General features: G+C 45.8%; 1 protein-coding gene across 1 annotated transcript in view; it reads left to right on the top strand.

Annotated features, from left to right (window-relative positions):
- CAPN13 (calpain 13) overlaps positions 1 to 22216 on the top strand; it is a 64484-nt gene extending 42268 nt beyond the window's left edge. The window contains 11 exon segments of the mRNA XM_043543541.1: positions 1015 to 1226; positions 3402 to 3438; positions 6103 to 6165; positions 7640 to 7697; positions 8696 to 8763; positions 10949 to 11017; positions 12506 to 12584; positions 14717 to 14833; positions 17917 to 17969; positions 19012 to 19064; positions 21879 to 22216. Coding sequence (XP_043399476.1) covers positions 1015 to 1226; positions 3402 to 3438; positions 6103 to 6165; positions 7640 to 7697; positions 8696 to 8763; positions 10949 to 11017; positions 12506 to 12584; positions 14717 to 14833; positions 17917 to 17969; positions 19012 to 19038 — 783 coding nt within the window. The 3' untranslated portion in view covers positions 19039 to 19064; positions 21879 to 22216.
- Positions 22217 to 26521: the final 4305 nt, after the last annotated feature.

Below are 26521 nucleotides of genomic sequence, written 5' to 3'. Positions count from 1 at the left end.
GATTTCAGCTTACGCCAATTGTGGATCTGCCTTGCAGTCCAGACAGCTCCCATGTCCTCTATAACATGGCTTGGACAAGCACTCATTTCGCAGCAAGCTGGGGTGTAAATGTACCTCTCACTAGCCTGCACCGTAACTAACTGTCCATGCGGACCATGGAATCACACACTGGACATTTCCTAGTGCACATTCACCTACTCCCATTTCAAAGCGGGGTAGATCAAAGTGCACCAGGGAACTTTTAGTGTATGGTAGCAGAGTCCAGGCAGATTGTTAGTGCACAGCAAGCCAGTACTGTGCAGATTTACACACCAGCTTGTTGTGCTCTAACGGCTTGTCTAGACAAGCCCACAGTCTTTCCCCCTCCCCCAAGATAGCAGATTTATACTATTTTCTCCCAAAGGCATGGCTCATAAATAACTGTGTCACACTGCATAGCCATTCTAAATGGAATTTATACACTCCAATGTATTTGAGGGAATTTGTTTAGTAAGGATTTTTATTACGCTATCTTTACATGTCATCACAGTAACAGCTGTTACATTATATTTATTGTTTCATCTCTGCAAAAGTATTGGAATAACCAAAGAAAGATCAGGATACATTATTTCCTTATGAGAATTGATGCCAGGATGGCACTGCTGCTAAAGACGCTGTCTTCTGGATGAAATGTTTAACTGGGGCTCTGAGCACTCATGTACATGACATACCCCAAGGAAATTTTCACCGGAATTAGGGTATTCATCCCACTCTCTTGGCACATTCCAGATCAACTAACTACACTCCACCCACCTAAAATCCCCCCAGTTCTTTTTCACTTCCCTAACTGTTGTGTAGTGCTGCTGTGCACTATTAACTGCCGTGTTCCACCCCAGAGATGATTGCATTGCAGTGGTGAGTGAAGTGATTCCCATATATGCAGGATTGAATATGAAAAGCTATTTCAGACTTTTGTGGATGAAAGGGGCTGTGGGAATAGAGGACTGCCATGGTACAATTAATAATTTCCTTCAGTTCCAGGGCCTGAAGGACAGATTGCCAGTTGCATTTTTCTCTCAGTATAAATCCAAAGTTCTGAAGTACGGTTTCAATGTGTCGACCCGTGATGTCACCAATTACTTTTTCTTGAGCCCCGGGACCTATGTTGTTGTACCAGCCACGTCAGAAGAAGGCCAAGAGGCTGAATTCCTCCTACGAATCTTCCTGAGGATCCAAGACAACCATGAGTAAGATCATTATACTTATATATACCTTATTTCCAGCTTCCAGGGTTGTCTCTGAACATCTAAGACATAGGTCATTAATGTGGTGTTTTATTTGAATGTTTTGTGGAAGCTTGTTGCAAAGAGAGAGGTTAGTGACAGGAGTGTATTGGCAGGAATGCTAGGAGTTTAGGCTGGGCACACAGATGGGTACACAGGAATTGCCATAGCTGAACAGAGGAAGGGTTTATTTAGGAGCATCTCAGTAATGACTCCAGAACAGAGTATCCCCCATAGAGCACCATACTGTATGCTGGTGGGAGACTTCCCTCCAGCTTGGGATGGACACCTGCTCTAAGAAAGGAGGACTGATGGCTTGTATGAGTAGTTCTTTAATATTTATACTGCTGTCGCACCAACGGGCCCCAGTCAGGGTCAGGTCCCCATTGCATGAAGTGTATGCAAAGACACAGTGCCTCGCCCAAGGAGTTTACAAGCCAAGTGCCTGATGTCTGATCCATGTGGGCGGACTCACTGCATAGATCCATTAATTTCAATGGGACTCCACACAGATGTACGGATCCACCCACAAGGATAATATTGTAGGTTTGGGGACACCGGGTGGAAGTTTTATCCTAGTCAGCATAAATGCAGATGTTTTCATAGAAATGGCTAGTCTTCATAAAAAAAAAATCTAAGCCACAGCATTCACCCTTGACAAAGTTGCCTTAGGTAATATTGCACAGTGGCATTGCCTTGGTATTTGCAATCTACCCTATAGTGGGGTTCCACAGCTTTTACACAGCATGGCCCATGGCTTAATTAATGAGATTGTCTTGTGGACACATCCTCTCTCATTTGTCATTTGCAAAACATCCCCAAGCCAGCTACAGCAATTGCTTCTTTCTGGAACAGAAACATGAGGGAAGCTATCACTGGGCTACCTGGACTTCACTGGGACTGTTCATATGAGTAACTGCCCATCCCTGTGAGTAAGGGAATCACAGTCTGGGCCAATGTGTTTTGAACTTCTTTCCAGTGAGCAGGATTCTGCCACTCTTACTCACATTCAGTAGTAACGTCTTCCACACACGTCTCATTCAAATCTTGGGAGTACAGTAGTAATAATACCTAGCTCTTATATAGCACTTTCCAGCAGGAGCTCTCAAAGTGCTTCACAATCTTTATCCTTGCAACGCCCCTGCAAGGTAGGGCTATTAACCCCGTGCTATTATCCCCATGTTACATGGGAAACTAAGGCACAGGGAGGCTGAGTCACTTGCCCACAGGAACTTTGTGGCAGAGCAGGGGGTTGCACCCAGGTCTTCTGTGTCCTTGGCTAGTGCCCTAACCCCTGGGCCATTCTTCCTCTATCTGAGTAGTAAGTTAGTACTCATGGACAGTAAGGGTAGCAGCTGGAAAAGTGGAGGAGCAGCTATCATCATTTGACCAGGTAGCTCACGCTAGGGGCCACTGGAACCCCAGTCTGGGAACTGCTGCCCTATAACGAGCATACGGTTTCATAGGGAATGCTGCAAAGCCTGAGGTGAGCTTGTTTCTTCATCTAAGGCAAAACTGGAATGTTAGGAGTTGCAACTGTATTTGCCTCAGTAACATCCTGTAGCAGTGAGGTCCACAGGTTAATTTTATGTTGGTCATAAATGTGTGCTCTGGTTTAAATTTGCCTTTAAATGTCCTTAGGTATCCTCTTGCCTTTTTATTAATGTTCATCTTGTGTTCACGTGCTATAGGAAAATTAGAGACATTTCATAATGTTACAGCTCAAGTTAAGGTAACCAGGAGCTTTTGCTCATGTAAGAGCTGACTGTGGAGATGGAGCCCCTCATGCCTCCCGGTGGTGAAAGCGCTGCCAAACTACTCGTGCTGTTGCACACATAGCCCTGGATTCTCCTCTCCCCTACAGTGGTGTAAATCAAGAGTGATTGCAGAGAAGTCAGTGGACTTTGAAACAGTTTGAAACCAGTGTGAGCAGAGAATCAGGCCCACTGTGCTTACTAATGCAGCAGAGATGATTAGAAAAGTTCGAAGGCTTGATTCTGAACTAAAACACCTGAAAAGTGTCAGCACAATCACAGCGTGTTTGGGATTCACAAGCATTCTTAGAGCTCTCTCTCTCTCTCTGCAAATAAATGCTAGAAGGCTGTCTTTTTCTGATGTGACTCTTGTGGTGTTTTTTAGGGACTTGAAAAGCAGGCTCAGCCCAGTGATACCAAAGGTAGGAACATGTGAAAAATGACTTAGATGCTGGAGGTGTGTGAATCAACATTATGGATGTCCTGGCACCAGCCACTAACCAGTCTCTTTGCTGCAACCCTACTCTCCTCTGCCCACCCCACCCTGCCTGTTGCCTTCTCTTCTGCCACCTGCCTCACATCAGAAAATATCACATGGCCTCTATATAAATCCATGGTACACCCACATCTTGAATACTGCATGCAGATGTGGTGACCCCATCTCAAAAAAGATATATTGGAATTGGAAAAGGTTCAGTAAAGGGCAACAAAAATGATTAGGGGTATGGAATGACTTTCATACGAGGAGAGATTAATAAGACTAGGTCTTTTCAGCTTGGAAAAGAGACAACTATGGGGGGATATGATAGAGGTCTATAAAATCGTTGACTGATGTGGAGAAGGTAAATAAGGAAGTGTTATTTACTCCTTCTCATAACACAAGAACTAGGGGTCACCAAATGAAATTAATAGGCAGCAGACTTAAAACAAACAAAAGGAAGTATTTTTTTTCACACAATGCACAGTCAACCTGTGGAACTCCTTGCCATAGGATGTTGTGAAGGCCAAGACTATAACAGGGTTCAAAAAGGAACTAGATAAGTTCATGGAGGATAGATCCATCAATGGCTATTAGCCAGGATGGACAGGGATGATTTCCCAACCTCTTTTTGCCAGAAGCTGGGAATGGGTGACCTGATTATTACCTGTTCTGTTCATTCCCTCTGGGACACCTGGCATTGGCCGCTGTCGGAAGACAGGATATTGGGCTAGATGGACCGTTGGTCTGACCCAGTATGGCCGTTCTTATGTCTCTGGGCACAGCTCTGCCACCTTTGTACTGAGCTATGAGAGGGAGTACTCACAGAATAAGTAATCTATCCATGTGAGGGGCAGTTTCAGAATCAGGTCCTTAATCTTTAATTTGCGTTTTTCAGATGCATTTTCATCAAGTAAATCGCTGTCAGCAGTAGAGCTGAGTTAAATTTTAGGGTCTCCTGAAACTATTTGTGAATTCCAATCAAATTCAATAACTAGTTTTGGACAACAAAGGGGAGGGAAGATTGAAAAAGTTGAAACGGTGCAGCTTTCCATTTTGAATTGATGATTCATTTTGAAATGTAGCTAGATTTAATTTTTGTAAAAATCACATGAAAAGTAAATGTAACCCGTCATTCGACAAGAAACAAAATTTCTGTGTTTTCATTTCAGTGAGAAAAAACAAAATATTTCCACAACAATTTTTCGTCTGATTCATTTTAGTTGGGCCACCAAACTCAGTAATCACTCACTCACTCCACTCTAGACAGTAGCACTATCAAATCCCCCAGCATGGCATTCTCTCCCCTTTCCACACAGGGATTTGTCCATCTAATATAAGGCAGGGATCTGCGGAAAGCTGATTGTCAGACTGGGTGATCCAATTGGTCTTTGCAAGAGTCTAGACCTGATTCTGAATTATCTGGTTTGTACCAGTGTAACCCCATAGAAGTCAATGGAATTACACTTCTTAAACTAGCAGGAGCTCAGAATCAGGCCCAGATAATTACAGCCCAAGTACAGAACAATTGTCATTCCAGCTGCAGAATTGTCTCTCTCTGCACTATGACTCTCTGCACTATGGTGCATTCTACAGTACAGTCCTCTTCTACTTTGGAGCTTGGGCTGCACCTGATTCTGCTCTCTCACAGTAGTGTAAACCAGGAGTGACTCCTTTGAAGTTAATGGTGTAAGTGAGAGACTCAAGCCCTTTCTAGTCATTAATTTTCCAGTCAGCTATTAAGCCCTGTTATGGAGAGAGAAACCTATTGTTTATGCTATTATCCAGTTACACTAACAACCTTTCACTTTCCTTAAATAATGTCACTAACCAACAACCTGTATTTTGCCATATGCAAGTACAGTACCCAATCCTGCAAACTTCACACAGGTGGGTGGTCCTTAGTAATTCCTTTGGAGTCAGAGGCTACATGTATGTTAGGATTAGGCCCTAAAGTATTAATTCACTGCTGTCTAGGCAATCTTCCTCTCAAGCAGCTCCCATCACTTCTCCACTCCTCTTCTTGAATTTCTGCACTGGCTTCCCCCTTTCTTCCACTTCCAAAACTCTCCACAACTCTATCCCTGCCTATGGGCCAGCTGTCAACATGGTCTAAAATGGAGGCAAGCCATTGACTTCAGTATAGTGATATCAGTTTGCACAAGATGACAAACTGGCCCTGATTACCTCCCATTTCCTGTACGCCACCTAAAATTCTCTCCTCCTGACTCCTCCATTTACTTACTTTTTAGCTTCACGCGGTTCCCTATGCTGAGAACATCCTCCCGCTTAAGAGAGGCCAAGCTCACCCCCTCTTCTTCAAATCCTTTCTGAATTCCACGCCCCCCCCCCCCAAAATAAAAAATCCCTCATTCTACAAAGTTATAAAACATCCACACACCACTTCCTGCCTGATCACTATTGTCTCTCTTCTTGTCTTTAGACTGCAGGGTCTCTGAGGCAGCCCTGTGTGCTTTTGTTGTACAGACCTTGTCCATTCTAAAGTGCTGCACGCAGCTACAGAGCTATGTGGATAATAGGGTTCTGGTTCTGGCTCCCATGGCTTTTGTCACTAATTTGCGTATGTACATGTTTTGCTGTGATCCAGGACATACCCAACCAGAGTCAAGACAACTCCTCTGAAAACATCTTCCTCAGATATGCTAAACAGGTACCCTGAATACAGCCGATTACTGAAAAAATAAAAAGACAGGTGGAGTTGAAAAAGAAAAACCTCCCATCTTGCTATCAATCCAGGTAGAAAAATGTCTTTGGAAATGAGGGCTTAGCATTCCTTAAGTGGATACCTTCAAAATAGCATTGATCTGGCTGCCAGAATCCACAGAAAAGTAGGAGAGAGAGCTGGAATAGAATGGACGGCTCACCATATTGGGGGATGATTGTTTGGGGTTTATTTAAACAAGCAATTAGAAATAATCCTTGGATATTTTTTCCCTCTGATCAGAACGGTTTCCAGCTTGCACTTGCTGCATTTTGAAAGCAGATATCAGTCAGCGTTTGAGTAATTGATTCCAGCTCTCTCTGAGCCAAGCTGTGTGTGTTCACAGGAGATGCTCTTAATGGTTTAATAAACTGTTATAAAAGAGCTCCTTGACTTAGTCAAGAGAAAAATCACTGCCAAAAGCCTTTACACAATAGACCTCTCACAGTTAATAGTTATATCAATGCATAAAGGTGAAAAATGACACAGTCTGTCACACAGAATGCCCTAGATGGGCCTTGGGGAGCGCTAGGGGCAGGGCAGTAAGATTTTACATGACTCAGGCAGCTGAGAGCTACAGCATCAATGTAGAGCAGGAGACAAGGATCCTGGTTCTCAATAGCTTGCACCAGTGCAAAAATGTAGTGTAAATGCAACGTATCCGCTCTTTGGCCAGAAAGGGGGGGAGGGGGGCAGTAGTGTTCTCCTGCATCAGCTTATTCCTGGCAACAACCCCTGGAGATGATTGCTGGCAGCAGGCACAACTTAGTCCAGGAACCTTTCTGGTGCCCAGGTGCCCCAAGATTGGAGGACACACAGGTGGCTAAACAATGCTTTTCCCCCCACTCTCCTCCAGGCCTTCAGACTTACGCTGAGCTCAGGTCAGGCAATACAGAGACACTGACCCTTTGGCTCTAGGAATCAGCTACTGCTTTAGATGGCCCAGCTTCTCCACAGCAAATAATCCACTACCAATTAAAATACTAAAGCAGGAAGGATGGTCATGTAGCTAAACCATAGGATAGGGAGTCAAGTGACCTGAGTTCCATTCCTAGCTCAAGCACTGACTTCCTGTGTGACCTTAGCATATCTCGGTCTTGGTTTCCCTAAGAGAGTTGTCCATCTGTACAATACTGGGGATAATATTACTGCTCTGCCTCATAGCACTGATGGTAATGCTTGTAAAGCACTTCAAGACCCTTTCATGGACAGCACAAATTATTACCCTAAAAAGAAAGGGCGGTTCAGAGAATCAGGTGGTCTGACTCTGAGCTCACACCACATTTGCAGCTGTGTGACTCGACTGCCATGAGTGGAGTTACTCCTGATTCACAATGGTGTAAGCAAGTGAAGAATAAGGAAAGGGTGGGGGAGGGTAAGGAAGCCTGGTGCTTATAAACTCGTGTGCTTTGTTCTGCATTAGGGTTCAGACATCAATGCCTCGCAGCTGCAAAGGCTCCTCAATGAAGTGTTCCTGGAAGGTAAAGCTCTTTATGATCCAGTTAATGGTGTTTTCCTACCCTGGATCTAGTGTGATCTAGATGGAGCCATAGATGTAACCCTGATGGTCCCAGGAAAATGCTCAGTAGGATTGGTAGGCCTCTGATGAACTGAAAAACCTCTCTGTGGTTCCCTTTATGCTCAATTTTTATTAAAAAAATAATGTTTGCACAGCTCCAATCCAGCTCGGCACTTAGCCTTTCCTAGCACATTGCTGTCCGCATGCTCAGAGCGGCTGCTGCAGCTCAAGCTGCTGAGCTTTGGCATGCCCCTGCGCCTCCAAGTGCTCTCTAGTGGGACCAGCAGCACCTCTCTTTTTCCAGTCCTGGGTCCCCCCACAGCCCTTCCTCCTGACCTGCGGAGTGCCCTGCCGATCCAGGCCTAGATCACCACACAGCTCTGCTTAGGCCCCCTCCATGATCTGCAGCATACCTGCTTTTTTATGGGATCCAGTCACAGGTCCTCACACTGCTCCCACTCCTTACCTCTCACACAGCTCTGCCATGTCAGCTCCATGCCCACCTGCAACACTCCCTGGTGGAAGTCTAGTCCTGGCCTGCACCACTCCCCCTACCTCTCAGATATGGGATACAGCATCTGACAGAGACCGAAAAGGAGGGGTAAAACAACAGTAGAGGAGAGAGATCACCAAATTTCTATGGGACCTAGTTACCTTTCAGTCGCTGCTGAATGACATCCCTCAGAAGGGGTTCATTTGAGACGTGTCTCTCTCACACACACACACACACACGCACACACACTCACCTAGCTTCTCCAACGCACCTCAGGCCCGACTGGCAGCATCCCGTGCCCAGTCCTGGGGGTCCTTTAGTGATATGAACCACTCGGGGCAAGACTCAGATTGACCTACCCGTCCTATCAATGACCAGGTTGGAGCCCCACTCTCTGGAGGTAGAGACTTAACCCAGGGTGTCTTTTGTTCTTTGTCTGATCACTTTTCTTTTGTCAATTCTTATAGATCAAATGGCCAGCCTGGGCGGAGGATTCTGCTTTGAGTCATGCAGAGGCATTTTAGCTCTGATGGATGTATCCTTTCAGCAAAGGCAAAAAACTTCCCCACAGTGCAGCCCATCCTTTCCCTCAGTTATGGCTCCGCTGTGCTTCCCCCTAGAACAACCTGCAAATAAATACTGGCCACAAGCATCAAATAATTTTCCCACAATGTATGCAGGGCTTTACTATGCACCCTCTCTCTGGGGCTTGGGATCTGCTGTCAGGAGCTCGCTGGGTGCTGTAGGCCTTTCCCTAGTTACTGTAAAACCTATTCTATTAATTACATAGTCCTCATCTTCCGAACTCTCCAGGCACTGTGGTTAACAGTCCTGGACACATCACAGCTTCTAAAGGACTAGGTTGGGATTCAGTAAGATCCACTGTATAGCTCAACCTAACACTACTACTTCCCATCCTTCCTCTAAGGCTGCCAAGCTTGGCTTGCCTGTGAACTGGAACGCCAAGCCTGCCGCTCTAAGTTTATGTCAAGAGCAATGAAGCTATGATTGCCTTTCCCCTGACATCAGCCAGGGCTGGAGTGGCCAGCAGCAATGTGTCACTGCTGAATCACAGGCGAACGCCTGGCAAACTATTCATCCTTTGGTATACCTCTTCTAGTTAGATGGATGGCATAGTCTTCCAACTGTTAACAAGACAACACTGGAAATGCATTGCTGGCCATTGTAAAACAAGAGAGCTCCTTGATGAAAACATAAATTCTCCCCGCTGTATGCTCTCGTGCTGTCTTTTTGTTCCGGGCCCTCAAATAACTCTGAGACAGTGCCAGACCATTACAGATTGCAGCAAATGAATAAAAATGACCTGCAGCCAGTTGCTTTCTTTCCAGCATTCCTGTTACTGCACCCTCTTGCCGTCTCAACAGGCACGGAATGCAGGACCCATGGAGGGTGCTGACACAGCCACTTTTCCCACCCACTTACTCCCCCACCCCCCATTCCATGTTTATTCAAGATGGATTTTTTTCATTCATTACATTGCTACCCACTCCCTATACAGTGTGACCTATACGGGCCCTTAAAGACTGGAGCAGCCTCTTTCAGCCAAGTTTGAGGGCAGCACCACCCACTTACTCTTTAAGGGGGCTTTGCTTTCTCACGGCTTCGGCAGCCCTGAAAGAGGCAGGGGCCAGAGGCAGTCTCGCTGCAGGGAACAGAGCAGTGTAGGAGGACACGCAGGGTCAGATAGTGCACCTCCTTCATGGAACTGCGGAGTGTGTGGAACCCACACACCTTGTGGGTGTGGTGTTCTGTCCCCTCTAGTGGCACAGAGAGAGGGAGATTGATTGATGAGTCTGCTCTACAGCCTTTGCTAAGAGCCAGTTGGCTTTTAGCTCATGTGGTAGAGGCTCATGCACTAAGCTCCAGCAGCCCCAGGTTTGAGCCTGCCTGCCTGCCGCCGACCACGAGGGGAGGGGGGCACTGTCAGCCTTGCCTGTAAATGCCTTGTGCCAGTGTAGGAGCAGGTGCAACATAGGGTAGATCCGTGTGGCTCTTGGGGGCTAATACCATGAATGGGGCTATGACTAGTCTACACCTTATGCTGAGGAGGCTCTATCCTCCCCTCCCCCCTCAAGCCTGCGAATGACTGCAAGGCTGCTCCCCACCCCAATATGTTCAGAGAAGACAAAGGGAGGCGTACCTGGGTTAGCTTTAATCTAGCTATTGTTACCTATGCTAACAGTGCAGCTGTGGCAGCATGGGCTAGCAACCTAAGTACCTACATTTGCAGTTATCTGTGCAACAATCAAGTTCAGTAGCAGTGTAGACATACCCAGAATCTAGCTACAGGTAATGCCCAGTGGGCCCCAACCAGCAGTGAGGAGGTGGGGGGGTTAGACCACAGCACCTTTTACTCCTCCCCAAAGGTGGCTGCATTTCCATGGGGCCATGCATACATTGGATTTATAGCCTCATGATCCATTGCTGTGAAAGGCACAATATAACTTTGCTGCTTAATGGCCCTCAGCTACATTTACAATTTGTCACGTTTATTTTGTGCCTTCTATAGCGTCTCACACTGCTGCTCGGAGCAAGGAATACCTTAGCCTTCCCCAGCTTAAAGCCTGACATTCCAACCTTCGTGGCAGCAGGATTCCTTTAGCAGGGCTCTTTTCACATGGGGGGGCTTCCTGTATCCTGATCCTAGGAAACCCAAGATTAGCTGCCACTAAACGTTTAAGCCTTAACCACAGATGCAGCTCAAGTCTAATGGAAGACTCTCCCTGCAAGAATTTAAGCACCTCTGGAAATACCTTGCTAAGTACAAGGTACGTGTGAGCTGTCAGTAACCCGTTTGCTCACCTAGTACTGCCTTTTTAATCAAGGGGATGCAGACACTATGAAATTAAAATAGTGTGGGGGAAAGACCGCAACAAAGGCTCTGAAGCTTAACAGATAAAGCATCTGCCTTATAATTCAAAAGTAGGGAGCTCAGATATTGGATTGAGAGGCCCCCGTCAAACATTCTGAAGGGTAAGAACAGGTCTGCCAAGGACTAAGTGCTCTGCCTGTATGGCAGATCCTGAGGAATAGGTTAGAGAAGGTGTTGGGTTCCCAGTCCTGCACTGACATACACAGGAGTAATTCTACAGGTCAGTGGGACTGTGGTGGTTCATATGCAGTGGCAAGATGGTGAGTATCCCTGAAGAGTACAAGCACTTAGACTGGATTACCTATTATCCACCATATGTTTCTGTAAAAGGCTATTGCCATATTTCATGGCGGCCAGTCACAGTGCACAGGATAATGCAATCAATGGAAAGTCCATGCTCCCTGGCCAATACAGACTTTGGTTTTCCACTATCGTCTCTAAACAATGCCAATACTGTAACAGGGCTCCTTTCCCCCCCCGCCCCGGCCTCACCTTCTTTAAGAGACTCTAGGACAGAGTAAGGGACCCCAGAATTAGGAAAGACATTCTGGTACAGTCAATGTTCCTTGGTTTAAATTTCACCTATTACGCCCCATTAAATTTGTTTGGGCTATCCTGAACAACTGTTCTCCATGCTTGGTTTTTACATCCTACCAACGTTTGGTGATGGTTAGTATCTCACAAAATGGTTTTTGGCCAAGTTAAACATACTAGGCCAGATCCTCATCTGTTGTATAAGTGGGCGTAGCCCTATTCAAGTCGATGGAGCTAAGTACATAGCCTATTGTATTTAGAATATGGAGTGTACAGAAGGATGTCACCCCACCTAGTGCCATAGAAATGAGGTCTGCAACTATTCTTTTAGATGAGTCATTATTGATGGGCTCTTTGTGTTGTTGACAGAGTCATGGAGATGCAAGCTTTGGTTTGAACAAGTAAAACAGTGCAGGGGATATACACGAAAGGCCACACCTATATAAACATTCAGACGTGTTTACCCTGCAGTTCCACATCAATGCTTTTGTTGGCAGGGAGATAGCCCAAGGTGGTCACTGCTCCCCTCTGTCTTCTTTCTCCCCTTGTCTCAGTGCACTAGACCAGGCCAATGCTCTGAAGGAGCATTAACATCAATCCCTCGCTGCCCCCATCAGTAAGCCCCCTCGTCCAGGAGCAAGGATCACCCCGCTTTCCAAATTTCTGGAAAGTTGTCTTTTTTATTCTAGTGCCCCTGTCAGATGTTGCACTGAGTTTCCACTAAGCTAATTCATTAAGGAGAAAGTGAAATGCATTGGCAAGTGGCCAATGTGCTAGGTCATAGCACAAGTTTGGGCCACTGACGTTGGCTTAAAAGAAAGAAGCTGAATTCTGTCAAAACGGTTTCCAGGATATTTTCAGGAGGGAAGAGGGAACCGGTTCTGGATTCCTGGACGTCTCAGATATGAGGAATGCAGTACAGAGAGCAGGTATGGTCAGCTGTGCTGTGAAGAGAGGGGTGGAAAGATGAGGGTGGAGGGACTGTATGGAAGATCTAGTGAGATCCTGCTCCTGGCATAATCTGCGAGTAATGCATCTCACAAAGACAAAACTATCACTGTCCATTCCCCGTGTAACCAATCCAAAGAGAATGTTTCAGGAAGAAGCCATTTCCCCTGCTGAGTGGTCCTGCAGCACAGGAATAGATTGGAGGATTGTTGAGATGGTGCTGATGATGAATATTTGCCAAGTGGCAGAAAGGCCAATAAGGCTCAGCAAAGAGGCCAAAGAAAGCATGAATTTCCATCTCACCCCTGGAGGTGCTCTCTCTTGATCAGGGATGAAGCACCTGGTAGGGGAAAGGAGCAAGGCAGTTTGAACAGCCACTGTCCTGCTAGTTCATTCAGTCTCTCTCCAGGGCTCTGACTGATTATATAGGAGAAAGCTGCATTGAAAGACCTTTTATTTAGTTTGCACTGACCTCTGTTGGCTAGACCAGTGCTGCAATTTTAAGCAAGCAAGCCGGTTTCTGTTGCATGATTGAATTTGTCTAGTTCTATCTGGTTACATTTTGTATATGCGATAGGATATCCCAGAGGAAGCTCCTGTCCAACAAATCTGCATTAGAGATTCTTCCATTTAGCTAAATGGCCATTTAAGTTGCATTAGCCAATAGAATATAAATTTTTCCCCTATGGGGAACTCTAGTCAAAACGTAATCAACGGAAGCCACAAAGTTGGTGGATTTTTTTTCAAGCGGAAGATATAACATGGCCTCTAGAGACTGAAATTCCTGATGTGTCATCAGGGTGTAGCAAGAAGCTCTGAGTTCAGGGATCTGAAATGTATTACTGTTGTAATAAAGGCACTACAGTATAAAATACGGAGTAAGATTGCACACATGCTGAAGGGATAAACAAGGAATATTAAAAAAATGGCAAATTCAGCATATTGTTCCCTCTAAGCAGTTTTTGAAGGGGAGACACACTCTGGTTCCCCAGCACCTTGCTTCCTCCCACACCATACTGCACAGGCCAGATTCTTCTCCCCAAGAGCCTGCCTCCCTCGCCCCATGCATGGGTTTTGCTTAGCAGGGGATGGGGAGGAGTAGGAGGAGAATAATCAGACCCAGTATTAGCATATCAGTGCCTAATTAACCCTAAGAATGCTGCTAAATATAGGCCCGAATTAAGCATGTGTTGAAACATTTTGCTGGAGTCCATCAGTAGTCGGCAAAGCAGGAGCTTATCCTAAACATTAAGGCCTCAGTTAAGAAGGATAATAAGCCAGATCCTCAGCTGGTGTAAATCCACACAGCTCCATTGGCTTCAGTGCTGTTCTACACCAGATGAGGAACTGGCCCCATCTGTTCATAAGCATCAACCTGATGATGTGCTTGGGATGCTCAGTGATATAACGGAATAATTTCCAACCACTTAAAATGAAAAGCCACCCTCTTAAAGCTTTAACAAACCCAGCCAAAGGGATCTGAGCACAAGGGCAAAGAAAGGGCAGGGGGTAGGGCAACCTTCTAGGGCCAACAAGTGAATACACTCATGCATGCCTTTGCAATTAAAAGGGTACGGGTATTTTTGAAGAATGGGGAAATGCTGACAGAGATGGATTTCAGGGGCAAGTACATGCCATACTCCAGAACTGCCCACACCAAACTCCTGACCACTTACAAGTTTAAGATGGGATGGTGGGATCCTTAGACAGTGCGTGGAAGTCTTGAGGGCAGATTTCAACAAGTCTGGACTCAAGGAGATCCTGAGTGTAGCCAGGTTCTATGCGTTTAAGGTTATAGTCAGCGCTCTCTTTACATGTCCACGGCCCGAGATGGATTAACAAAGGGGAATGGGATTAGTTGCTTTACTACTGTGATTCTTGCTCACACGTACGAAGTGAAAGTGATCTCCAGACTTGAGGCTGGGAAGGAATTTTGACTGGATTTTATTTGTGAGGGCCCTCAAGGAGGCATTAAGCAGGGATGGGTCATCTGGTAGGTGTACAAACTGGACATACGTAGCAGCCTCCGTTCCCTGCCATTTCAGAGGATGGCTGGACCTTGCTTCTTCCTGTTGCTATCATGTTCGCTGCCCTTTCTGCCTCTTGCTCATAGGCCTGGCTGTCGATGACCAGCTCCTCCATCTGATGGCTCTGAGGTACAGCGATTCCTCCATGAGAATCTGTTTCCCCGATTTTGTGTGCTGCATGATCCGTCTCAAAACCATGGCAAGTAAGTCATGCTCCTGGCTAGCTAGAGTCCTGTGAGGGTCTCGGAACATGGAAAATATGGGCTTACACTGCATCAACCACATATCACAATATCCTTAGCACTACAGGGTAAGGCAGTACAGCCTAATGGCACTGGCTGCCTGCCAGCATAGGGAATTCATTGTCCTTGCTGAGAACCAGGGAAAGATGCCTATCTATAGGGAATAGTTTAGAAAGAATGAACCTGCTACAATGCAGGAACTGGGCTAGGTCAGTGTCCCTCTGCCTTTGGGGACTTGACACTAATTTACCAGACACAGGGCCAGATTCACCCATGGGGGCAGCTATTCTTTCATGGGAGATTCAATGCCGGGAGAGAACAACTGGCAGGATCGCTGTGGATGATGTCCTATGGAGACACTGCTAGAAGAGAACAGTTTTTCCAAGCATGGCTACATCAGAGCCCCATCAGCCCAAGAGATGTGCTGATTTAGTGTATTTCTTGGCTGATCTGGCCCCAACCCCTGTGCGTGCTGCCCTAGTGGACTCTGGGCCCTTAATGGAGTGGAGGTGGTGTGCAACACACACTGTTGTCCCCTTCTCCCACCCCACTGGACTTTCCATTGCTGGAGGCATGTGGCCTGGGCTGTGGGCCTTGTACTGGGGGAAGCCATGAAATAAATTGGGCCATAAAACGTTGACTGTCCTAGGCAGCATCTGCCACCTTTAATCAGCGTTGTGCATTCTAGCCTGCAACAGAACTTGGGTTGGAGGGATTTGGAGACATGCAAGCTCTGTTGAGTAGAGGAGCACATACAACAGTATCAGAGATGGGAAGGGATGGGGCACTCATGACCAGCAAAAGAGGCTTGTCATTAAGGTTAGGAGGAGCCTTGAGTACCAGTCACAAGCCTCAACTGCAGCTACTAGAGACCTGTTCTACTGGAGAATATGAGCAGTCCTCATTGACTCCCAGGACAGCTGGTATCCTGGGTCCAAATCCTCAAAGGTATTTAGGCACCTCATACCTATTGAGTTCAATGGGCCGTAGCCATCTATGTACCTTTGAGGATCGGGGTCCTGGTGACATGGACCAGTGATTGGAAACCCAGTGAAACCTTATGGTGCTTTCAGGCATCATTTCAAGGTTGGGAAGCAGAGTCAGCTCAGAGTTTGAGAATCTCCAATTTTAACTCAATGAAAAAAATGTATACAATAGAACAACAACATTAGAAGCTCAACATTTCCAAGATGATTAACGTCCTTCACTGTGGGTGGAATTTCTTCCGGCTACAAATGTGTCCATTTTTGCATCTTTTTTAACAAATAAATGGTTTTATAAAAGCCCCTTTGCACAGTAAGTGCTGGTAGAAAGACCCTTAAATCCATTTTGAAAGGAATTGCTGAAAGTTCCACTGGTGTCTATAACAAGCACCTAAAAATGCCCTAGGGTCTTTGAATTATCGTTTTCCTCAAAGTTTAATATAATACATTTTTTTCAAACATTTCAAATCTGTGAAGAGGGTTTTTTTCAGGTGAGGATAACTGAGCCAAATGGGAATAAGAGGCAGTCCACCTTCATGATGTGAATACAGAAGGGAAGATAAAATTTGTCCCCATTAAATTGTTACTCATATTCTTAAGATAACCAGAGTGATGCGACCTAAACCAAAAGCAACTTCTACTTTCAAGCCATACTTCAATGGAGATAGAGAAGGTACCAGTGACTCATTTCCTAAAGTAGGAAACATTAGTGCTGCACATTGTTCCTAGGAAGACACCTAAGCCTGATCTACATTGATACATCATGTCAGGAAACCAGGTTACAGTATGGTTGTACTCTTAACCTGGGACCTGATGCACCGAGTCACAGCACTGCTCAGGTTTGGCCCAGCTGCCTCTCTGTCATGATGACAAGGGGCTGGCTGGCCAAAATTCGAATGACCAACGCTACAACCTTGGAGGAACCAACCCCAGCCAGCCCCCCACCCCCCACCCCCCGGCAGGAGCCCACATGCTGGTATACGCAGTATACTTATTTAGTACTTTTTACATTCATGTATATTATATATTGTGGGCAAGAAATATTTAGTGAGCCATATTCTTTTGATACTAAATCTATTTACTGAGTCACAATAGGCCATCAAAGTTTACAGATGGATCCTGGGCCCAAAGAGGTTGAGAGCCACTGGACTAGATGGCCTTTTGTAGTCCTTTCTAGCCCTACATTTCTATGATTTTGGATCTTCCAACCAGCCTTGAGCTTTTTTTTTTTTTTTTTGGGAGGGGGGTGTCAAAAGATGTTTTGATTAGAGTTGGGCAGGAATTAGGCATGTCATAGGAAATACCAAGATTTTTAGGTTTGTTTTCATTTTGAATCTGAACAAAGTGGCAAATTTTTAAAAATTTTTTAAAAAAAGGGTCATGTCAATTGAAATGTTCCACTTCAACTTTATTTTAATACAAAATAAAGTTTTGAAATGAAAAAAAAAAAAAAAAGCAATGTTACATTTCAGCCTTATGGAAATGCTGCTCTTTGATCTTTTTCTAAACAAAATTTCACCCAAAACCACCATGTTCCCATGGGAACCATTAGATTTTGATGAATCAACATCTTCCTACAGCCGAACCTTTGGTTGGAAAACTTTTGACCACCTTTAGTTTTGACAACTACGTGAATTGAGACAGCACCTGCCGTTACTAGTTGATAAGCCTGCAAGACTTAATGATCACCTGTGAGTTGCTTCAGAGAATACCGTGATCACCAGGTGCCAGTGGATGGGGGGGGGGGGTGAATTCCCTCCCACCCCATTGTGAGCTGTATTATGTATGTGTCATGACCAAACAGCAAGTGTGAAAAATCAGCACAGGGGGTGGGGGGTGATAGGCACCTATATAAGACAAAGCCCTGAATATTGGGACCGTCCCTATAAACCTGGGACATCTGGTCTCCCTGTGAATCTTCAGGCATCAGCCGGGGAGGGAAACAGAATACTGGACTAGATGAGACTGGGCTGTTCCAGAATGGAAACAACTTTGATCTTATATGTTACAAGTTCCTCCGACCTCCTCCTATTGAAGTCAAGCTGTCTTTGTTCTCCCTAGGTGTATTTCGTAATTTATCAAAGGATGGAAAGATTTGCTTTACTGCAGCAGAGGTGAGGAGCCCTCATTGCATTTGTGCCCTTTGCTGCCTTCATAGATTCTTGTTCCCCTCCTCAGATTCAAAGTGGAATCATTACTAGTGCCGCCTTCTCTGAATCACTTTCGAAAAAGCTGGCACGAGGGGTGTGGTAAGATCTTCTCATGTAACTGTGCATTAAGGGTGAAATCCTCGCCCCACTGAAAGTCAATGGCAAAACTCCCATTGACTTCAGTAGGGCCGGGATTTCACTCTAAGGAGGTCTCTTACACTTACACTGAAGTCATAGGTGTGGCTTTCATGGACGTAACTCCAGTGGAGTTTCCAATGCAGTCAAGGCACACCCTCAGGTGTTTATCTGTCATCGTAGGAGTGTGACTGTAACTGGGTTTAAAGAAAGAAATGGAAGACAAATGGGCACCTTTGCTTTCTGTCTTTAGCGAGCTACCCCTCTGGCTGTGCTTTAAAGTGGGCTGTACCAAACTTATCTTAAAAATACTGCCATATGCTACCATAATAATCCAGAACGCTGCATCTTTCCAGAGCCTTTGAAACTATTACTGTAGAATGCTGTAATATTTTTCTTTTATGAAGTTGCCCAAATCTTATTTGGACTGTCCCCTAAAAACCAGCTGGCCCCAATTTGGGTAGCTCAGTAGTATGGCTCTTAGTTAATTACATCTTCCCTGCACAGTACAAATGACTAATAAGAGTGCTTCAGCAGGGGTTCACAGCTTCCATCGTTGCGTGGTCCACAGGATGATCAGGTTAGAGCTATCTATGCTCTGATTAATCACCATGCAGACCACCTCCTCTTCCACTTGCTGTCACCCACAATCCTTGGCAGTTACTGATGTAGAAGAGTAACATTAGGAAAATATTTAGTGCAATTTAGCAGCCAGAAATAAGGAAAATCCACCAGCATTATGTCACCACCGTCCTCCCCATGGACCACAGCATGAGAATTGCTATGTTCCAGTATTTAAGTGCTAAGTTATTATGCATCTGCTTCTTAGATTTACTGTAACTATCTAAATGCATTTTGTTTGTTCTTCCAGTGGATGATTTTTACCATGTACTGCTAAGGCGGTGATATGGCTCTAAATTGCTGGTAAGGAGTCACCTCAATCCTGTACAAACACAGAGGAGAAAAGTTCCTAGCTTGCCGTGACACACCTGTGCTCTAATACACTGTCAAACAACCGCACCCACCTGCACTGGGAGACAGTGTGCTGTGATCATAGGTAACAGAGATAAAACAGGAGGCAGTCTGGGCTAATGCTGACAGAAAAGGGACTAGGAAGAAGCAGAAGGCTCCTGAGTTCTTATTGCCGCTGACTTGTTGTATGACTTTGGGAAAAGTCCAGTGATTTCCTTATCAACCCAGCTGGAAAGTTGAGCTAAAAAAAAGCAGGAGCTTTGCTGAAATGCAGAAGCTGCATCTGATGTGAGCTTCCCTCGGGGAACGGAATTATAACCAAAAAAAATCTGATGTGTAAAAAGAAGCTGTGATGGAATTCCTCCTGCCTCTCTCTGTTATTATTGATATAGCGTACTTAGACACGAACACAGAAAGTACATAAAGCAACTGAGCACAGAGGACTCGGAACTATGGCTGACACGGGTCTTAGCTTGTCCTATTGTGTTCAGGGTGCAGGATTCATCCTGACTTTTCCCTGTGGAGTTGTGCTATGTCCTACAGGCTCGTGACCGGATTCTGCACCGTACTGAACATCAGCTCACATTGCAGTCAATGGGAAGTGAGGGTACTCAGTGCCTTGCAGGAATAGAGCCTTGGCTTGCACTATATTAAAGGCCATGCTTTTAAACAAAGAATTAAGGGTTGCATGGTGGGCCAAGACTTCTGCCCAGCATTCTCACCTTCCTGAGCCCAGCCAGTCCCACCCCTCGCCAGCTCCCCTATTAGCGCGGATGGAAGATCTGTGCATCCATGGATACTCAGCTAACTGCCTCTGCCAGCCCATGCCATACCCTCTCCTTTCTCCTGTATAGGGAACGTGCATGGAGCAGGGCTCTGTGCTCCTTGCTGAGTAGCAGAACCACACCCCTTCCCCACAATCACAGAAGAGGGGGTTGCATTTGCTCCAAGTTATTACCTGTACTCTTAGTTTTGCATGCACCAACCCTGTGTCTGCACATTCAAGTGGGCACTTCTGTACAAAATCAACTCAGATTTGTGTGTGTAGAGTGTGCAATTGCACGCAACTGCATGTTCGAAAATCTGGCCTGTCAAAGTTTCCTGGGTGGGAACCCTTTGCTGGAGTGTGGGGTCTTGGTGCAATGAAGCTGCCTTATGGCGATGCTCATATAGCAAGAGGATGGTGTTTGCATTACAGCTTTAATACATCACAACATATCCTCATGTAAATATCACACCAGGACAATATGAGGACCTTGCCCTGGGGGAGTAAAGTTGGTTGAGTTATCCATTACAAACAATGCACCAATTTTACTCTTTTCTATTCATGAATCATTCATCAACTGATCCCAACTCCTGCAAATATCATGAATTATAATTTTCACCTAATAATTGGATGAATGAAATTCAGCCTATGGGGTGTTCACGAACTGTTCACTTTAGTGACGCATTAGCTGTAGCATGTGACTGGTCACTTAGGTCACACACAATTGTTTCTGATCCCCACCGAGAGGGAAACTCTAAGCCCCAGAGGCTAACCAGTAATGAACACAGGCTGTGAGATAATGCACCACAAAGTGTTGGCATTCATGGAACTGTGAGGATTTGCGAACATTTTCTCAGATCCCTGCTTTGTGTCCCAATCCTTGTGAAGACGACATAGGATGCCCCAGGACAAGGCAAACTCATCTGAGTACTCTGACTTGTAAAACTTTTCACAAATGATTCTTTGTATTATGGTTACATCCTGAGCCCACAGTCATGAGTGGGACCCTACTCTGCTTAGTGAGGTACAAATTAATCTGACTGCAGGTCGGGGAGGATCCGGAGATGAAGTACGCTGGTCCGGTACAGCGTACTGGCAAGAGCCAGTACGCCGTGCTGGACCGGCTTCCCCAGGCTGGTGCTTTGAAGGGCCCGGGGCTCCCCCCAGCAGCCGAAGCCCCGGGCTCTTTAAAGTGCCGCCAGAGCCCTGCCACCGCTACCCCAGGGGCTCCAGCAGTGGGGCTCAGGGGGCGCTTTAAAGGGCCCCGGGGCTCCCCGCAGCGGCTGGAACCCCTGGCCCTTTAAAGCGCCGCTGGAGCCCCACTGCCAGAGCTCCTGGGGTAGCGGTGGCAGGGCTCCGGTCCCTTTAAAGTGCGCCCCGAGCCCCACTGCCAAAGCCCCGGGGTAGTGGCGGCAGGGCTCCGGCGGTGATTTAAAGGGCCAGGAGCTCTGCTGGGGTAGTGGCGGCCAGAGCCTGGGGCCCTTTAAATCACCCCTGAGCCCCGGGGCTCCCAGCCGCCTCTGCAGCTGGTAGCTCTGGGGGAGATTTAAAGGCCCCGGGGCTCCAATCTGCAGCCAGAGCCCTGGAACCTTTAAAATCTTGATTTAAAGGGCCCGGCCCCGCCTCTTCCAGTTGAGGTCATGCCTCTTCCGGTTGAGGCCACGCCCCCCCTGCTCAGGACTCCGGAGTACCGGTAAGTCCTTTAAGTTACTTTCACCCCTGGGAGGATCGTTTGTTTTTAGCCAGCTATGCAGAGAACAGAGTTCAGAAAGAGACACCCCATTGCTGGCCACGGGAGAAAAGTATGTACTGAGGTATCTAGCTCCTGCAGAATTCCAGTGGTGAATCTGGGCGTGGGTTCTTGTGCACATGGTTTCTCAGCAGGCCTTTCAGTATTGCAATGATCTATGAAGGGGAGACACAAATAGTATCATTATTAGTTTAATAAGACATTGCCCTCTGGCTGCCTCTAACAAGCCCTTCCTCCCCATTCTGTGCAGCTCAGATGCTTCTTGATGTGATGCAGCCCAAGTGCCTTTCATACAAGAATTATCAATGTGGCTTTCAACAAGCCAAGCAGCGCTGATTGATGAGCTGGGCTTTCTTGGACCAATAACAGACGGCTAGCAGTATTCACGTTTGTGAACATGGACTCTTTCTTAGACAAGCTGGACTTCATCTGAAGAGGAAGGGAAGGGAATTCTAAAAGACGCTCATGGAAGAAGACAGGAAAGCCTTGGGAAGAACATATTTGCTCCCATTTCATCCATGGATAAGGGATGTTTGGAAGTATTGTCTACAGGCGGTCGCCCGTCCTCATACATGATAGTGTTCCTGATCAGCCTCAGGAACTGGAGTAAATCAGGATTAACTCCATGTACACTACTGTAAAGCAAATGCTAGCAGACTCGGGTCTTGTATTTTCAGAGAGATCACTGTTTAATGGAAAATGTTTGTGTGTAAGCAGAATTTTTCTGGGTTTTTGTTTGTTTTTTAAGTCTAAATACCAGAACCATTTTGTGAGGAAATTAATTACATATGCAGATAAAACCAGGACTTCTTTTTTAAATTAGACACTCTACATATTTAAAGAAACTAAATTGATCAGAACAGGGAAATATTTGTTGCCAAAACAAAAAGGCAGGTTGGAGCTAGTCAGTAACATTGATCCCCCTTCCAGGACAAATTCAGTCAGAACTGGTAGCAGGCCCATCGCTTAGAACTTTCTAAAAATGAGACCGGACAGTGCAATAGGAAATTGACAATAGGGAACAATCTTGCTTGGCAACAAGACAGACTGGATAGCCCAATAGATCTTTTTCTAATTAGCAGCTTCTATACATCAGACTGGAAAGGAACAAGTTTATTTGAATTCCACTCTCTCTCTCTCTTTGTGCTAACGTCTTAAAACATGGGAACTAGTTTTTTCTCCAAAGGTTATAAAAGAAGCATGGACCATCCCTAGCCCAGGCAAAAGATCTGCTCATCGGCTCTTATCAAGATGATTAAAAACAAACTAATGATATTTTATCTATCACTTTTAAAAAAAAAACAACCCGTGCCCGTGCAAGCTCTATTTGCACAAATGCCAAGAAGGACGCAAATATTGGTGTATGATGGCTATTCAGTGTTGTCATGGCAATATCACTCTCAGAATACTTCAACAGAACCTACAAAACAAGTTTCCTTCAGACGTTCTAGATGCAAGCAGTGGATATACTCATGTGGCAACATGACATTCCATGCTGGACCAGCTAATATATTAGAGTAACTCCAAAGTGTCTCTCACATGGAGCATTCAGTAAGATACAGGGTTAGTTGGGGTTGGTCCTGCTTTGAGCAGGGGGTTTCACTAGATGACCTGCTGAAGTCTCTTTCAACTCTAATATTCTATTATTATATTTCTAAAGCATACACCCACAAAGCATTAGTCAAACAGGCAGTCTCACTGATCTCAAATGTCAAAAAAAAAAAAAAAAAAGGTTCACGAAGACTTAAAACTGTTCTGTTTCAGTAGTTTTCTAAGCAGACAATTCTTCATTTTTCAAAGTGTGACTAAGCTAACCCAACCAAAATTGGCAACAGAAATTAATTCCTCCAAACTGAAAAACAAAGCCAAAAAATGGTTAAAAAAAAAAAAAAAAAAAAAAAAAAAAAAAAAAAAAACCACAACCATGCAGGGGCTCAGCCCTGGCGCAAATTAAGCATCGGCTGCCACCTAATCCGAAATTCACTCAGTGCCTGAATATTTGCAGTAAAAGTTCCCTAGACACCTATGGTTCTGCCTTTAAACATGCACTGCTGTCTCAAGCAGGCATCTAGACTATCTCCTGCTACCTAAGCCCCCATGAGACCCATGAACTGGGGGAAGACAGCACACCTCTCTCTTTCTCGCCTCCAGGGAGAGAGACACTTGATTTGGTGGGCATGCTCAGAGACCACCTCACTCCCCACAAATGGTGTTGTGGGCAGGTGGGGGCGGGGGAAGGAGGACTGTTCAAACCCCTTCTCATCAGGCAGAGAAGGGAACTAGACAGGGTCTCCCACATCCCAGGTGAGAACCCTAACCACTGGGCTAAAGATTAGAAGGGAGGCCTCCATCACCGCCCCTTCTAGAGGTTTCGCATGGAGTGAGACAGGTGCCTAACTCATTCTCTCAAGAAACAGCTTAGGCACCTAAGCCACCTGACTCTGGAGAATCTGGCTATGGGTTGCAAGCAAAGGCAGGCTCCTTCCATTAGCTCAGATTTAGGTGCCTAACTCTGTCCGAGGGGTGGGGCTTAAGACACACCCCTCTTGTCATCATCTTGCATTGGCTAGCTTATGTGGGGAGCCACCTAGCTTTTGTGGATCCCGCTCTTACGCACCTCTCTCTCTCTCTCCACATTTGTTGTCTAGATGATCTAGGAGCCTAACAGCATTTCTGGATCCCATTGTTGTTCTAGTGATTTTCAAGGTGTCTAGAACGCCCCAGTCCCCTTGTGGATCGAGATCTTACAGCCCATTGAAATTGGCCTCTGCATGTGACAATCAGTGCCAGCTGTGCTGGTGGAAGGTTTGTAATACTAGGAAGCAAATGGTGTAACTCCATACACATATGCCACTGAATAGGCCCCAGGTAGTATTGACTTTTGGTCACTACTCAGTCTGATGTTGACCAGATTTCACCTGGTATCTAAGCCCCAGGCCTGCAAATAGTTAAACAAGTCAGCACTGAAATCCATGGGTCTACAGCCCACAGAGTTACACACATGCTTAAGCCTTTGCAGGACAGGGAGTCTTCAAAATGAATTGGCAGTCCCTTTGCTTTTGTGGGTCTGAGGTGGCACACCCATATGACTCTGTGGCAGAAGCTCATAACTCATCGTTGTCAGGCTCAGCATGGCTGCCTGGCTGTAACTTTAAAAGAATTGGTATTCCACTTGATTTATACCACCAACAAAGCCAATTAAGCCATAATTCAGGAAGAATCCATCATGCTGACAGCCTTGTTGATTAACTATCCCAAAACCAGCGTCAAAGGTGTTTAGTATCCTGAAAAAAATAGGTCAATAACGAGAACAAGAGTTTGGCCACAGTACAGCAATGATTACGTTTTCAAGAACAAACAGAGGCATAATATTATTTTCACAGGCAAGCTGCCTTTAAAGTCAACATTTGTCAATATCTACAACAGCTTCCCCCTTTGCGGAGAATGGGGGTATCTTTTGTCCATTGCTGACTTTGTAATGTTGACCATTCCTTGTAGGTAAGAGCTCAACCAGGGTCAACAATCTCCTGTGATTTTAATCACAAGCTGCATGATGTCTGGGGAGTTATATGAACCCAGAGAGATGTGGCTTTCAGAAACTATGTGGTAATCTCAGTTTACATTTTATAATGAAAGTTTCTAGCCCTCAGGGTTGTGGAGAAAAATTTGAAAACATAACCCTTAAAGGATCCGCCACCAGAAGGCAAATAGAAAGAGAACCCAAATGGTCTGTAAGAGCTCATCATTTTACAGCCAATCTCAAGGGTTTGTTTTAATGCTTGGGGCTGTTGAAACTGGATTCCATGGTGAGGGGCATGGTATAAATACCTAGAGAAATTAGACAGCAATTTACAACTGCAGCATCGCAAGAGACTATCTGAGGTAACGGGGCACTGTCTGTTTTCATCCACTAATCTACAAGAGCTGTCTCTTCATCATCTCAGGAAGCTATTTCAGCAACATCTAGCTTGGACCCCCAAGGTCCTTCCCAGCCCCAGTCACGGGGCCATTGCTAGATGCTAGACCAGTGCGGGCAAGTGAGCAGCATTAAAGAAATAGATCTCACACAGACACACACTGTCCTGGCTTGTGGGGAGGTGGTAGCTGGTCCTGTGAACCACACTAATGCATCAGCTACTAGCTGCCATTGCTACTCTCAGTGATGCAGGGAGGCGCCCTTAAAGGGACAGCCCCCCTCAAACTGTGGGGAGGGCAATGGAGCAAGAGTCACCCCTAAAAGTTAGGCACACTGAGCATACACCTCTATAGTCTAAATTAGTGCCAGGCCTCCCCAGGCATGACAATCACTGTTTGATACCAAGCAGAGGGGTTATAATCGCTGCTCCTCTTTGGGCACTAAGGGCAGCGCATTGGAGAAGAAAGAAGTTACTGGACTTTTCTGAACAAATTTAACGGTGCCCTCTGCCCAACACTACTATCACCGGTCACCGAGGCACTTTCCAGCCCTCTATTGTCTGCCACTCCCTCCCTCACCTCACTGCTACCTACAGCATTCACCAGCCGCTGCGTTTCAGGTATTTTGTCAATTATGGTGCCAGGGTAAACCCAGTTAGATTGCAATGCTCTGCAGTTATGTGTGGAGTGCGAGTGACACCTAGGGGCTGCTTAGACTAATCACAGCTGCTGTCTCTTGATCCATGTACCTGTATTTCCAAGCAGAAGCCTTTCAGGAGGTTTTCTTGGATCTTTGACCTATGAAATGTTGTGGCCTAGACAGCCTGTTAAACTGGATGCAGAAACACCCCACTGCTACCTACGTGAGGAGAGGTTAAACTACTGTAGACTCTCCCATCCAGAGACCCTGCAATCTGATTAGAAGGGCTAATTACTCCATCACATACAAACAATGTTGTTCTCACCCCCAGACAACTA

Source organism: Chelonia mydas, chromosome 3, assembly GCF_015237465.2.
Source record: "Chelonia mydas isolate rCheMyd1 chromosome 3, rCheMyd1.pri.v2, whole genome shotgun sequence".
In the NCBI taxonomy this organism is placed as follows: Eukaryota; Metazoa; Chordata; order Testudines; family Cheloniidae; genus Chelonia; species Chelonia mydas.
This window is presented reverse-complemented; position numbering and strand designations above follow the sequence as displayed.